The following is a 14791-nucleotide window of genomic DNA, read 5'->3' as shown; positions in this document are numbered from 1 at the left end:
AAGGACGTTCACTCTGCATTTTGTTCTTGAGCAAGACAGTTGTGGTTTAGTTGACAGAACCGGGAGACTCCGTCACTAAATAAACACAAATATTTTTCATCACAATATTTCATCTAAAACTGTAAAAGTGTAAGTGTACTAATTAATGAAAATATAAAATGTGGACTAATATATAATGAATTTAACATGTAATATAAATAATTTAGACTATAGGTATAGTTTTATACATAATGGAAAATTATTATAAGTATGTTAACTTAATTGGAAGTTATATCAGATTTTTACCAAACTTTAAAATTTTTTTCTCCGTGAGAGTGAGCCATTTATAGTTTCTACTGGAATATTTGCATATGCGTAAAAAAAGAAGATGATAAAAAAAGAGATGACATAAATTTTATTTTTTCCTCAAAAGCACACACTTGAAACATATTTAGGAAACTAAGGCTGCACTTTAGGAAAACATATTAATTGCTTTCCTTAGTGACTGTATATTGTTTCATGTTTATCAGTTTTTCCTTATACTTTTCAAAGTGATACAATAAAAGAAAATACCACAGTTACCCTTTGATTCTTATAAACTTGGAAATTTATATTCACAAAGAGGTATGATGATTTTTAGATTTTCTCTTTGTCCCTGATGAGCCATTCCTTATATATTCTTCAGTTATTTAAAGTCTTTCGACATAGTACATCTATGCTTCACTCTATATGTATTTGGGGAGTTTTAGTACATGTTCCTTATCTTGTCGTTGTTGTTATCCTTTAGGATTTTGTTAAGAAACTACAGTGCAAACAGGCATCAGTCACCACTGTTACAGAAAAGGTGAATCAGTTAACCAAGAAGCAGGAGTCTCCTGAACACAAGGAAATCAGTCACTTAAATGACCAGTGGCTAGATCTGTGCCATCAGGCTAACAATCTGTGCTCGCAAAGGGAAGAGGATCTTCAGAGAACAAGAGATTACCATGACTGTATGAATGTTGTCGAAGTCTTCTTGGAAAAATTTACTACAGAATGGGATAACTTAGCCAGGTAAGTGAGTCACCAAATCTTAAGCCAGAAATGCCTTAATTTCTATACAATGCAAAATGTCTTTCTTACATTTTTAACATCTATTGCCTCTCGTGATTAATATTGATAAAACACTGTTAAGAAACTATGTGGATATAGAGTTATGGTTTTCCTTGCTCAATATTCAGTAACTGATCGGTAAAAGGAAAATGTTTGAAAATAGTACCGTTTTTCTCTGTGGCCTCAAAGAATATTCCAGAGACCGTTATTCTGTGACCTCAACAAATATCACAAGAATATGTCAAGTTTGGTTTAATTACCAATTGTGGAACTATCCTATCCTCTATGAATTCATGAAATAAATCTTTCTTGAATCTATATGTTCCATGGGTTTCTTAGCAACTCTGTAAAGTAATTCAATCCAGTTTTGTCTTGCATTTGTTGGTGGTTTTCCAGAAGTCAGTGAACAGACCAAACTCAATGAATATGTGTCCTTTGTAATTTTATAATGATTGAGTTCCTCTTAGCTTTTTCTTTGAAAAATAAGAATTCACCCCCCACATATACATGCACTGGGTCTTGATAAGGAAATCTTTCTATACTTCTGCTCACTATAATTATAAAAGTCTGTACTTCTTCTGCCCAAATTTATTGATTTGCAGCAACTAAAACTGAACATCAAAACACAATTCTAGATATAGGTAAATCAAGTGGTTTTTTGTAGAGGGTACACTATTTTATGGTTTAATTACAGAACTTTTCCTTAATGCTTAACATTTTACTGGTCTTCAGGGTAAATCCAGTCAAAAACCCATATCAGAAAAAGCCCATGTTTCAGGCCTTCACTAGGAACCTCTATCAGTGGCCTCAGGCACCTCAGAATGAACACGCCCCAAACAGAACTCCCATGTGCCTCCCAATCCTGTTTCTCATACTTTGAACTGGTCATTCTGTAAATGGAAGAGACTGTAAGAGTCCATTTTCTCATGTGTTTTGTAGTCAAAGGGATGAGAATTCTTTGCATTTTACAGTTATTTTTAAAGATTTCTAACGACAAATAAAAAATGTCTCAGTATACAAATGAGTAGCTAACAGAGTCATTGGCTATATCTTGTGAATTGTAGTACCTAACACTTCTATTGTTGCCTAAAGATCCTTCTCACAGGAAAGCACATGTATCATGGGTCACTTATTAATGTCTTTAAGTGCCATTTTCAAGACTACAGTCAATCAGTGCTTCTCAATGTTGAGTGTTTGCACAGTTATGGGGGGCTTGCTGATACGCGGATCCTGCTCAGTTTAGAGGGGCAGAGGAAGAAGCTAAAATTATGTGTTAGATGTGTTGGGATGGCAGCAGGGGCCGGAAGAAGCATAGAGAAGTATCTAGGCAATTTGTTTTGGTTCAACTTCTGATATAGAAACACGTGGGCCCTGGATTCCATAATCATCACAGCACCTGTGTCAATAAACCATGAACTGAGCTACTCTAAGCTGAGAACATCCACTTAAAGGAAATGGTGAAATGTAATAGAACAGGGTGCGAACAAACATGGCTACTGAGTTGGCTAACCCTTTTATGTCTTTCACTTATTTATAGGTCCGATGCCGAGAGCACAGCTGTCCACCTGGAGGCTTTGAAAACGTTAGCCTTGGCATTGCAGGAGAGGAAGCAAGCCATTGAAGATCTGAAAGAGAAAAAGCAGAACATGATAGAGCATCTAAACTTAGATGACAGAGAACTCGTCAAAGAACAGACGAGTCACCTTGAACAGCGTTGGTTTCAGCTGGAGGACCTCGTTAAACGGAAAATTCAAGTGTCAGTCACCAACTTGGAGGAGTTGAATGTGGTGCAGGCCAGGTTCCAGGAGCTGATGGAGTGGGCGGAAGAGCAACAGCCCAACATTGCTGAGGCCCTCAAGCAGAGCCCCCCGCCTGATATGACCCAGAACCTTCTCATGGATCACCTCACCATGTGCAGTGAACTGGAGGCCAAACAGATGCTCCTGAAATCACTCACCAAGGACGCTGACCGGGTGATGGCTGACCTGGGCCTGAATGAGCGGCAGGTGATCCAGAAGGCGCTCTCGGATGCACAAAGGCATGTGAATTGTCTCAGCGACTTAGTGGGCCAGAGACGAAAGTACTTAAACAAGACCCTATCCGAGAAAACCCAGTTTCTCATGGCAGTGTTCCAGGCAACCAGCCAAATTCAGCAACATGAGCGGAAGATCATGTTTCGAGAGCATATCTGCCTGTTGCCGGATGATGTGAGCAAACAAGTGAAAACATGTAAGAGTGCACAAGCCAGCCTCAAGACGTACCAGAATGAGGTCACTGGACTTTGGGTCCAGGGTCGGGAACTAATAAAAGGAGCCACTGAGCAGGAAAAGAGTGAGGTCCTGGGGAAGCTTCAGGAATTGCAGAGTGTCTACGACACAGTTTTGCAGAAGTGCAGCCATCGGCTACAAGAACTGGAGAAAAGTTTAGTTTCTAGGAAGCATTTTAAGGAAGATTTTGATAAAGCTTGTCACTGGCTAAAACAAGCAGATATTGTTACGTTTCCTGAAATCAACCTAATGAATGACAGCCCTGAGCTCCATACACAACTGGCCAAATACCAACACATTCTCGAGCAATCTCCAGAATATGAAAATCTCCTACTGATGCTGCAGAGAACCGGGCAGGCCATATTACTTTCGCTGAATGAAGTCGATCATTCCTACCTCAGTGAAAAGCTGAACGCTCTGCCCCTACAGTTTAATGTCATCGTCGCCTTGGCAAAAGACAAGTTCTACAAAGTCCAAGAGACAATTCTTGCTCGGAAAGAATATGCTTCCTTGATTGAGTTAACAACCCAGTCTCTAAGTGAACTCCAAGACCAGTTCTTAAAGATGAGCCAAGTCCCCACCGACCTGGTCGTTGAAGAGGCTCTGTCCCTTCGGGATGGCTACCAAGCTCTTCTGGAAGAGGTGGCAGGCCTCGGGGAAGCAGTGGACGAACTGAACCAGAAGAAAGAAAGTTTTCGTAGCACCGGTCAGCCTTGGCAGCCAGACAAGATGCGTCACCTCGTCACCTCGTACCACAGGCTGAAGCGACAAACAGAACAGAGGGTTAGCTTATTAGAAGACACGACCAGTGCTTATCAAGAGCACGAGAAGATGTGCCACCAGCTACAGAGTCAACTGGAGGCTGTGAAAAGAGAGCAGTCTGAAGTCAACGAGGAGACGCTTCCTGCAGAGGAGAAGCTCAAATTGTATCACTCACTGGCAGGAAGCCTTCAGGACTCAGCAATTCTACTAAAGCGAGTGACTGTGCACCTTGAAGGGCTTGTTCCACACCTTGATCCCTCTGCTTATGAGAAAGCCAAGCATCGGATCCAATCCTGGCAGGAGGAGGTAAAGCTGCTGACCTCTGCCATCGGCGCTACAGTGACAGAGTGTGAGAACCGCATGGTGCAGAGGATAGACTTCCAGACCGAGCTGAGCCGCTCCCTGGACTGGCTGAGGAGCGTGAAGGCAGAACTGAGTGGGCCGCTGTGCCTGGACCCGAACCTACGGGACATCCAGGAGGAGATCAGAAAGGTCCAAATTCATCAGGAAGAGATACAGTCTAGCCTGAGGATCGTGAATGCCCTGAGCAACAGGGAGAAGGAGAAATTCGCGAAAGCCAAGGAGCTGATTTCTGCCGATTTACAATGTACCCTCACTGAACTCTCAGAGCTGGATGGGAATGTTCAGGAAGCTTTACGCACCAGACAGGTGGGTGTAATACTCATGCAACTTCTCTTTTCTTCTCTTCACTCTGCTTATTTGTAAACATGTGTGAGAAATCTCTTGGTTTTTGTTTTCTTTTGGTTAGAATTGCTTCCTTAAATGTTTCTTTTTTGATACTTCGTAGGTAGCTTCATGTTCAGCAGTGACTGGACAGGATGTTTTTATTGTTCATGCACATGCTATCCATTCATGTGATTACCATGTTGACACGTTAGTTATAATACAGTAACCTCAGCTGTATCTCACCTTTAGGAGAGATAGTAAAGCATATAGCACTAACAGAATTAATGCCATAGTATTACAATTATTTAGTTAGCAATGAATAATTAGTGATGACTTTTTTAAATAATGTGAAACCTGGCATTTCTAAGATTAGCACTGGATGAAGACTCTCCAAATGGAGAGAGGCAGGGGGATGAAACAGCCCCCACCCTGATGCCATCCGTGTTGTTTTCTGGGATCTCCATAAGTTGCCCCATCTCTTCACCCCTTCCTCAGGGAAGAGTGCTTCATGTTCTCTGTAGTGTAGTACCACAGAAGCAAGGCTAGAATATTCATCATGACTTTACTTGGAGATAACAAAGGAATGAGAGCATGCATGGAACATGGGGGTACAGATATCTCTTTAAGATAATGACTTTGTTTCCTTTGGATAAATACTGAGAAGTGGGATCGCTGAATCATATGGCAGGTCTTTGTAATTTCTTCAGGAACTTCTATACTGTTTTCCATAGTGGCTGCACCAGTTTACATTCCTACTGATGTTATTATACTTCTAACCAACTGAGCCATTATTTCACTTTGGTAAATATTCAGTCTGCCACATATTACTAAGCAATATATATATATATATACATATATATATATATATACACACACATACATACATATATATATATACATATATATATGTGTGTACTTGGAGATAAGATATATATATGTGTGTGTGTATATATATATATATATATACATGTGTATATGTTATATATATATGTGTATATGTTATATATATTAGAGACAGAGGAAAGTTTCAGAACTCGTCAAGATACCACTATAAATTTCTATTTCATTTCTGTCTTTGTTTAGTTATTGTAACGATAATAATAGAATTATAACAAGATTAGCAGAAGGAAAAATAAAGGATAATAATGGATGATACCCAAAAAAGTCCACCAGCTTCTCAATTCACTGATATGCGTGCATCTATGGGACAGAGGACTGGGAAAGAAATGGAAAAATTAAACTATTTCCTACAAACACGTTGCAATGGATGAGTTGATTGTGTTTTCAATTACTGTTTTACAGGCTACCTTGACTCAGGTGTACAGTCAATGCCAAAGGTACTATCAAGTGTTCCAAGCAGCTGACGACTGGCTGGAGGACGCCCATGAAATGGTACAGCTGGCAGGCAGTGGCCTCGATGTGGAGAGTGCAGAGGAGAGTCTCAAAAGCCACCTGGAATTTTTTTGTGCAGAGGATCAGTTCCAGAGTAATCTGGAGGAGCTCAAAGACCTGGTAGCCAACCTGGACCCATTCATCAAACTAACTGGAAAAGAAGACCTAGCACAGAGAATGTCCTCCCTGGAACAGAAGAGCCAGAGGCTAATCCAGGAATCACACATCCAACGGGATCTCTTGCAGAGGTATTGACTTGTTTTAATCTTTACATTCTATCAAAACAATGCATTTTGAAATGACTTTTCACACGGAAAACAGGAATATACTAATGATGTACATTAGCATGTAAATTCATTCTTCTCTAAGTATCATTAGACCTATTAACATCAGAGCTCTGCATAGACATATGTGATTTGATGTTGTTGATTGACTTTTGTTGGACTTTTTCAAGGTGTGCAGTTCAATGGCAGGATTATCAGAAAGCAAGGGAAGAGGTTATCGAATTGATGAATGATGCAGAAAAGAAATTGTCTGAATTTTCTTTATTGAAGACATCTTCTAGTCATGAAGCGGAAGAAAAATTGTCCGAACACAAGGTGAGTTCACTGTTGTTTTCAATGCCCTTTCATTGCAATTGTAATGGGTCTTTGTACTCTGATAGTTTCAGAATCAGGCCAATAAATCTTCATTTCTACCTGGGTTCCTTAAATATGAGAAAGATACATATAGCCATGTTTCATAGCAAGTTTAACTTAATTAAATCTGTCTTTTTATATTTTATTTTTAGGATTTCTGTTGGAAATGCATACTTAAGTTTAAAAGGAGACATTCAGAACAATTGTTTCTGATAAAGTGTACTTTCTGGTGATAAATTAGATTATTCAGATAATAGCTGAATCTCCATCTATTGCAGCAATAGATGAAAGACTACAACATCCTTAAATAGTAAATTCAGTTCACTAACATTTTTGCTGCTTTTTTAAAAATTGGAGAATGTCGTCTCAAGCAGCAAATAAACTTTTGTTTTTAATAAATAAATATTGACCTTACCTCTTTAAAAAATCCAAGCCTAACTCAATTAATAATTCAGTATAAAAGTAAGAGTCACCAGAGGAAAATGAATATATCTAGGAATGTTTCCTTTTGCAGGTAATTTTGGGCTTTACCCAAATCCGTAGAACTTTTGAAAAAAAAATCTCTCCCACAACCTCTCTTTTTCTCCCCCAACCCCAGGCTTTAGTGTCAGTAGTTAACTCTTTCCATGAGAAAATTGTGGCCCTCGAGGATAAAACTTCACTGTTGGAAAAATCTGGAAATGAGGCCAGCAAAGCAACCATAGGCAGGTCGATGACTACAGTCTGGCAGCGCTGGGCACGTCTCCGTGCTGTGGCCCAAGACCAGGAGAAGATCCTGGAAGATGCAGTGGACGAGTGGAAGAACTTGAACACAAAGGTGACTTCCATTATGGATGGGCTCAAATTATTGTTTCCTCGCTGATGAAAGTGCATTTTGAAAACAGTATTTTGATCTTTTTTATTTTCTTTGAAATAAGCATTGTGGCAATAAAGAGCCTCTTTTTTTCATGTCTATTTCAATGAAAACCAAATTGTGAAACAAAATACAATAGGCAATGCACAATGTAGTCCTAAGTTAGGGCCCTATTATTTTAATAAGAAAACCAAGGAATTAAATTTTGAAAAGAGGACAAACCCACTTTCCTCCATTTGCTAAACTCTTAGTGAAACTTTCTTACCTGGCCCTGAAAAACTACCCAATACTTTTTCTTTGCTTGGAATGAGCAGGAATTTAACTCATTTCCCAAATCCTATATTTAATGTCTTTCATCTTTTAAGTAGGGTTCAATGTTTTAAGCCCCATCTTCCTTTATAACTCAGAGACACATTCACGTTAACTTAAATGTTGGGAAGAATTTTTCATTTGTCTTTTAGTTTAAAAATAAAAGTGAAAAATAAAACTTTTTCTATGTTATGCAGTCTCTGATTGCCCTGATATTATTCTGACATTAAAGCTTTAAGCCCAGGACTATAGAGATGGTCTTTCCTTTCACGTTAAGATTGTTCGGGGTTTAGTTTCCTGAAATTTAGAGTTTGCACCATCATCTTTAACATGCTTCAATGCATTAGTGTAAAATGTAGCATGTTTTGAACTTCATAATATGTACATTTCCTCATCAGGTTAAAAAAGCCACTGAAATGATTGACCAGTTGCAAGATAAATTACCCGGAAGTTCAGCGGAGAAAGCCTCAAAAGCAGAACTCTTAACTCTTCTTGAATGTCATGACACATTCGTCTTGGAGCTGGAACAGCAGCAGTCGACCTTAGGCATGCTGAGACAACAAGCACTAAGCATGCTCCCAGAGGGGACCATACCATCTCCTGGAGAAGAGCCACCCATCGTGCAGGAAATCACAGAGATGCAGGATCTGTGCCTGAAGTAATTACATATCTTCTCTCACTCTGTTACTAAACTTGGCCATGACCCAAAGGGATAAATGTGGTATTAGAGACTGGGGATGCTCCATCATTCTGCCTGAAAATGGGGGTGTCTGTTCCCATCACCCATGCTTTTCATTTTTCTTGGCTCTTCAATTATTTGTCTACCAGACACACATCTAGCAGTATTTAGAAATACAGGGAGGACCTGAACAGATTCAGTCTGTACCTTCATGCTATTTACACGTACAAACAGCAGAGATGGGCAACTAAAGAAGCCATTTAGGTAAAGCATGGAAAGGGGGCTAAAGGGGCACAAAGCAGAAGCAACTACGCTAGGGAAGCAATCAAGGAAGGCCTCCTTCAGAAGGGGTGTTGAAGCCAAAGACAGCGCCGGCTTGACTGGAGCAGTGAGGTGGGCGGAGAGCTTTGCAAATGGGAATAGCACGTAAGGAAGCTTGAAAGCACATCCCTTTCAGGGAGCTGTTGGGTGAAATGGAGTTTGAAAGGTAAACAGTTGAGAGCTATTTAGAACCTCGTTTTGAAAAAGCTTGATAACTCATTGGCTAAATTGGATGACAAAGAGATTGGGGCAAGGATGATACCGAAGTCCGGGTGCGTAAGCCATTTACTGGTAGTGAACTTAGTAGATAGAGGAAGTAAAACTTAATATAATTAGCCTGATTCATATACTGGGCCAGAGAAGAAATGTCAATAGATAATTTAACTCCCACATTGGCCAATATTATTCACGCATATCCTATATTCAACACTTTCACTTCTAGGTGAATTCAGGATCATCTGACTCCACTTATTTAAACTTTTTAACCAAATTTATGTCAATTCAAATAAAGACTTGTAATTTGGATGTTGAACATTATTAATTGTAAAATTTCCAAATCTTGATTCTTTATTAAAAGACTGGTTTCTAATAGCCATAAATATTCCCATTGCACATTACTTTTAAATGCTGATGATTCTGTACCTTTTGAGTAGATTTCCAAAGAGGAAATAAACAAGCAAGCTATGTCCAGGTTACTTTAGACAGGAAAATTAATTACAGTTTAGTGACACAGGAGTGTATCAATCCTTAATTTTCTAGGGATAAGTCATTCACTCCAAATGATGTATATTCTTCTATTATACTTGAACCGAACTTAAGGGTTACTGAAAATTACCTGACAGGTTTGAGGAAATGTGTTTACTTGCAAAAAAGATATGAGGTTTTACCTTTTTTAATGTCTGTTTTTGGTAACATAATGCTGTGTATTAGAGGGTTCTTTTCGTTTCAAATTCACTTCTGTTTCTCCCTTTAATATTTCTGAAGCATGCAGGAGAAAGTGAAGAACAATGGAAAGGTGATAAAGCAAGAGCTGAAGGATCGAGAAGTGGTGGAGACTCAAATCAATTCTGTGAAATCTTGGGTTCAGGAAACAAAGGAATATCTGGGGAATCCAACAATAGAGATAGATGCTCAACTTGAAGAACTTCAGGTACAAAGCTCTCCTCATTTCCTAGACCCATCACTTAAAAAAAAAAAATTACCTTGATTTTAATCAGACACATTTGTTTATATTCAACAAACTATTGAATTAAAAATTTTCAGAAATGTGTTCTATAAAGGCTTTTAGTATTATATCATGGGATTTTTGTTTGTTCTTTATAAAGTGGTCATGTTTCTTACTCAGAGACTGAAAAAAATTTGGTTTTTCTTAAGGTGTTTCTCTAATTCCACACGAATCATATATTGATGAACAATACATCGTCTTGTCTCTGTACCCATGAAAATGTCCTTAGGCTCCCAGAAATTTCTTGTTTTGATCTTTTCTACAGATTCTCCTAACAGAAGCGACAAATCACCGACAGAACATTGAGAAAGTGGCCGCAGAACAGAAAAACAAGTACCTGGGTCTTTATACTATATTACCCGCTGACCTCTCCCTTCAGTTAGCTGAGGTGGCAGCAGACCTAGGAACTATTCATGATCAGGTAAACCTACGCTCAAGAAGAGTGCCTTTCCGTTATTTTTTTCAGAGGCTCAATATTCTTGTAAGGGAGTTTTTGATTTTCATAATTATATCTTCATGGAAGCAGAGTAAAAAAACAGTTCAGCATAAAACAATAATATTAAATTAGAAATCTTATTTGTAGGCAAAAGAAAAACACCACATCAGATAATCATAGATATAAACAATGTCATACAGTTAAAGATAACTTACCTGATTTCCCTCATCTTTTTCTAAAAAAAAAAAAAAAAAAAAAAAAAAAAAAAATCTTAAAGAAACAACAAAAAATAAGCTATATATCAATGTGTTCAACAAATATTATTTAGTACCCAGTCTGCCAGACACTCTCCTGTTATTTCAGCCTTTCATTTATATAAACAAAACATTTATTTCCCATTTTCTCTTTAGCATTTTATTATAAGCAAAAGTATGAATGTTATCAAATCAAACCAAAGCCATTAGAAACTTATAAATGTTAACTGTTCTTTTTCAACTTCTTTCCATTGGATGTGCTTAATGCTTTTGTGCCACACTATACACATGTAATTGGGAAGTCAGAAAAAGTTACCATATCATTAACAGCTACTTATGAAAAGGTAGCTGGAAACAACTTTGTGTGCCTCCGGTTATCTGGAAGTGTTTTCTGTTTTATGAAGAAAAAGGCTCAGAGAAGTCTGTGTGCTCGAGGTCACAAAGTTAGTATACAGAGAAAAAAATAGGATTCAGACTCAAATATCTACACTGCCATCTATGGACATTCTGTAAACATTTGATGAGCGAATCACTGTACGTTCATTGTTTGTTCCTTTGCTGAAACAGCAGAGGAAGAGGTTTAGTGCTTGCATGAAGATAGAGGGAAGTAAGGCTCCATGAAGCCATGAGCATTTATTTGTAACTGCATGAGGCTGGTTGGACAAAGTGCAGCAATGCCAAAGCAGCAGCCACTACCTGAAAGCTGTCGTCAATATCTCCAGATTAACGTTTTTAGGATCTATTACCCAATTTTAACCAGGGTTGGTTTTGTTGTTCTTGTTGACTATTTAGATCCAGGACAAAGTAAAAGAAGTTGAACAGAACAAGGCCACCAGCCAGGAGTTCAGCCGGCAAATTCAGAAGATAGCCAAAGATCTCACAACTATTCTGACTAAGCTGAGGGCAAAGACAGATAATTTAGTTCAAGCTCAAACTGATCAAAAGGTAAGGAAAGACAAGTGCAAACAAAAGAGGTGCTACTGAATAAATTCGATATTTGGGGGAGTTAGTTTATTTTGGGGTTATAGAAAAAAAAAGCTTTCTTGATTAGCAAGCTTCATTCAAATCAAATAATAAAGACGTGCCATAAAGTCATTTTATAAATATAATAAGTGTAAATCTACTTCCATGGTGTAATTTACCATCATAACTGAACTGTATTTATAAACATAGATACATGGGTGTGTAAAAGGGAGTGTAAAAGAACTACATAATGATCTAGGAATACAAATATTTCAATTCCAAAATGAAGGATGTTCTCGGTAGTTGAATCTGTTCTCACTCTTTGGATAAGTGACTAATCCTTTTCGGGTGGGGCAGAAGGAAAATGTTAGGTCTCTCAACCTCATGGGAAACAAACACCGGGTTGCAAAACATCCTGCTCTGCCTTTCCAACCGAAGAAACAGAAATGACCTGGTCATGGTAGAATTCTTCTTAATAGTATTTGGCTTCTACAAAAATCATTAAAAATATCATCCTTCTGATCTTAGAAAAGCTGGAGCAATTCATTTTCTACAGTCTAATGTCCTGTCATTTTGATGACCATCTAGGTGCTGGGAGAGGAATTAGCTGCCTGTAATTTAAAGTTAATGGAGCTAGATGAAGCAGTACAAAAATTCTCGGAGCAGAATGACCTGCTGGGTAAGCCCCTGGCCAAGAAGATAGGAAAGCTAACTGAACTTCACCAGCAGACCATCAGGCAGGCAGAGAGTCGGTTCTCCAGGCTCAGTCAGGTAAGTTTTCCAGGCCAGTCATCAAAATCCTCTGAGGCAGACAGTCTAGGTCCTGTTTTGCTCTTTTGAAAATAAATAAAAAGATAATATTGATAATGATGACAGTAATTTAAGAGTAACTTACTTCATACCACACCTGTATTCCTAAGAATTAGACATAAATCTGTCTTTATTTTATATCAAACCATATTAGAAATTCATTGACAAAGGTCATATAAATGTACTTTTGGGGTGAATGTTTTATGAACTAGGGAAGTATTTTGTAAAATGAGTATTCATCTAAATACAAATCAGTTTGTGTGAATTCAAATATCTTAAAGTGAGGTAGAGATAGAGACAGAGATAGAGATACATAAATATATGTAATAGCTATTATTTACTTAATAGGTTCAAATCATACATCCATCATCATTGTTGACTATAGACTCAACTTTTGCTAATTGATTATGTATTTATTTCTGTAACAAGGGACAAGTTAAATTAGAATTTGGCAACCAATGAATTACAATATTGAAAGCTGGCCAGCCATAACCCCACCAGACCTCTTTACTCAGCAAGGGTGGAGTGTGGCAGGAAGGTGGCATAGAAGGGATCTAAATAGATGAATAAGAGATGAGACTAGAGAATTTTTTCAAAAAGACAGGTTAGTCAAACATATTAAGAACTTGGACTTTATTCTAAAGTCACTAGGAAGTCCTTGAAATATTTTTAATAATAACATGATTTTTCATGATACCTTTGGTGAATGAAAAGGGGTGGGTAGGTTCTATGGAAATTAACTTCACAGGGCAATCTGATCACAAATTCCTAACTGGACTAGTCATGGTGGGTAGTCCGTCGTCCCAGGCCTCTAACTTCTTTAGTGAGAGGTTTTGAGCCAGCCCTGTCCATTGTTCTTATGCATCTGGGTTAACACACCTTTGAAATAAACCGAAACCACCCTCTAGAGAGCACATAATCTTGTTGACTATCATATAATCCAATCCCCACCTTGCTTTCTCCCACCTCCATGTAATCTTCGTTAGTCCCTCCTTAATTTCAAAAGCATAAAAGAAACTGTAAAACTGTTGTTGTTCTCCAGAGCATTTAAGATCTTGCTCCCCAGTGTACGTCATCAGTTTGGCTCAAATAAACTCATACAAATTCTCTACAGGTTTGGACATTTCTTATGTTGACACTTTCAATATCAGATATTATAATGATCAACCCCTGGGATTATTGTATCCAAAGAGAGATAGAAAACTGATTTCTAGCTCAAGATGCAGAGGTTACATTTGTTATCTGAATGCTAATGATTTTTCAGGCAGCATCACGTTTAGAAGAATACAATGAAATGCTTGAATTAATTTTGAAGTGGATTGACAAAGCTAAAGTCTTGGTGCACGGAAAGATTGCATGGAATTCTGCAAGACAACTTCGGGAGCAATACATTTCACATCAGGTAACTTTGGGAAAAATAGTTTTCAAAGAGTAACTAAGAGAGTAATTTCATTTAACTGGCTAGACTGATAGAAGATTTAGAGGGCCATGATGTAAAATTATTGTAGGTACCCGATAAAAAACTTCCCTTTCCCAAGACCAAAGATAATCAGTCCTTTTTCTGCAGCTTCTTGGAAACAGTTATATGCAGGGATATGGTGGAAACTTCTTCCACGTGAAGAGATGTAGTGACATGTAAGAAGATTATGTAGGCTCCAGACTCAGCCTGATGGGAAAATCAAGCTCTGCCAGTCAGGGCTGTATGGTTTGGAGCAAACTACTTGGCCTCTCTGAATTCAGTCTTCTCATCAATAAGAGAGAGATGTAAATGATTTACATTGCAGAATTATTATGAGAATCATCAAATGGTTTAATGTGCACACATCAAGCCCATCACCTGGCATGTGGGTGGGTGCTCACCGAGAGCTCCCATACCTCCTCCGTCAGCCTGACGCCAGGCTGCAGAACGAAGGCGTCAGCTGGCGGCCATGAGCTGGCTGCACTACTTCATTTCCTCTGAAGTTTTCTCTCAGTCATGTCATCCAGGATATTATGTCATCCTTTGATAACGTAGGCTTGAATTAGATAGGGATACCTAATAGCCCTGTATCTTGCAATAAAATACAGAATGATTTTTACTTATGTTACATGGATATCCTTGAGTATTTTAAATTTTCTGTCTCT

At 38.2% G+C, this 14791-nt stretch overlaps 1 protein-coding gene across 1 annotated transcript in view; it reads left to right on the top strand.

Annotated features, from left to right (window-relative positions):
* Positions 1 to 14791, top strand: part of SYNE1 (spectrin repeat containing nuclear envelope protein 1) — a 390131-nt gene that overhangs the window by 239220 nt on the left and 136120 nt on the right. Inside the window, exons 77-87 of the mRNA XM_074333963.1 lie at positions 767 to 1032; positions 2609 to 4769; positions 6090 to 6427; positions 6634 to 6778; positions 7416 to 7634; positions 8378 to 8637; positions 9964 to 10129; positions 10470 to 10625; positions 11687 to 11839; positions 12446 to 12628; positions 13932 to 14069. Of these exons, the coding sequence (XP_074190064.1) occupies positions 767 to 1032; positions 2609 to 4769; positions 6090 to 6427; positions 6634 to 6778; positions 7416 to 7634; positions 8378 to 8637; positions 9964 to 10129; positions 10470 to 10625; positions 11687 to 11839; positions 12446 to 12628; positions 13932 to 14069 (4185 nt within the window). The remainder of the gene's footprint in view (positions 1 to 766; positions 1033 to 2608; positions 4770 to 6089; positions 6428 to 6633; positions 6779 to 7415; positions 7635 to 8377; positions 8638 to 9963; positions 10130 to 10469; positions 10626 to 11686; positions 11840 to 12445; positions 12629 to 13931; positions 14070 to 14791) is intronic.

Source organism: Rhinolophus sinicus, linkage group LG05 (assembly GCF_036562045.2).
Source record: "Rhinolophus sinicus isolate RSC01 linkage group LG05, ASM3656204v1, whole genome shotgun sequence".
NCBI lineage: Eukaryota > Metazoa > Chordata > Mammalia > Chiroptera > Rhinolophidae > Rhinolophus > Rhinolophus sinicus.
The sequence above is the reverse complement of the archived record's forward strand: the minus strand, read 5'-3'. Positions and strand labels throughout refer to the sequence as shown.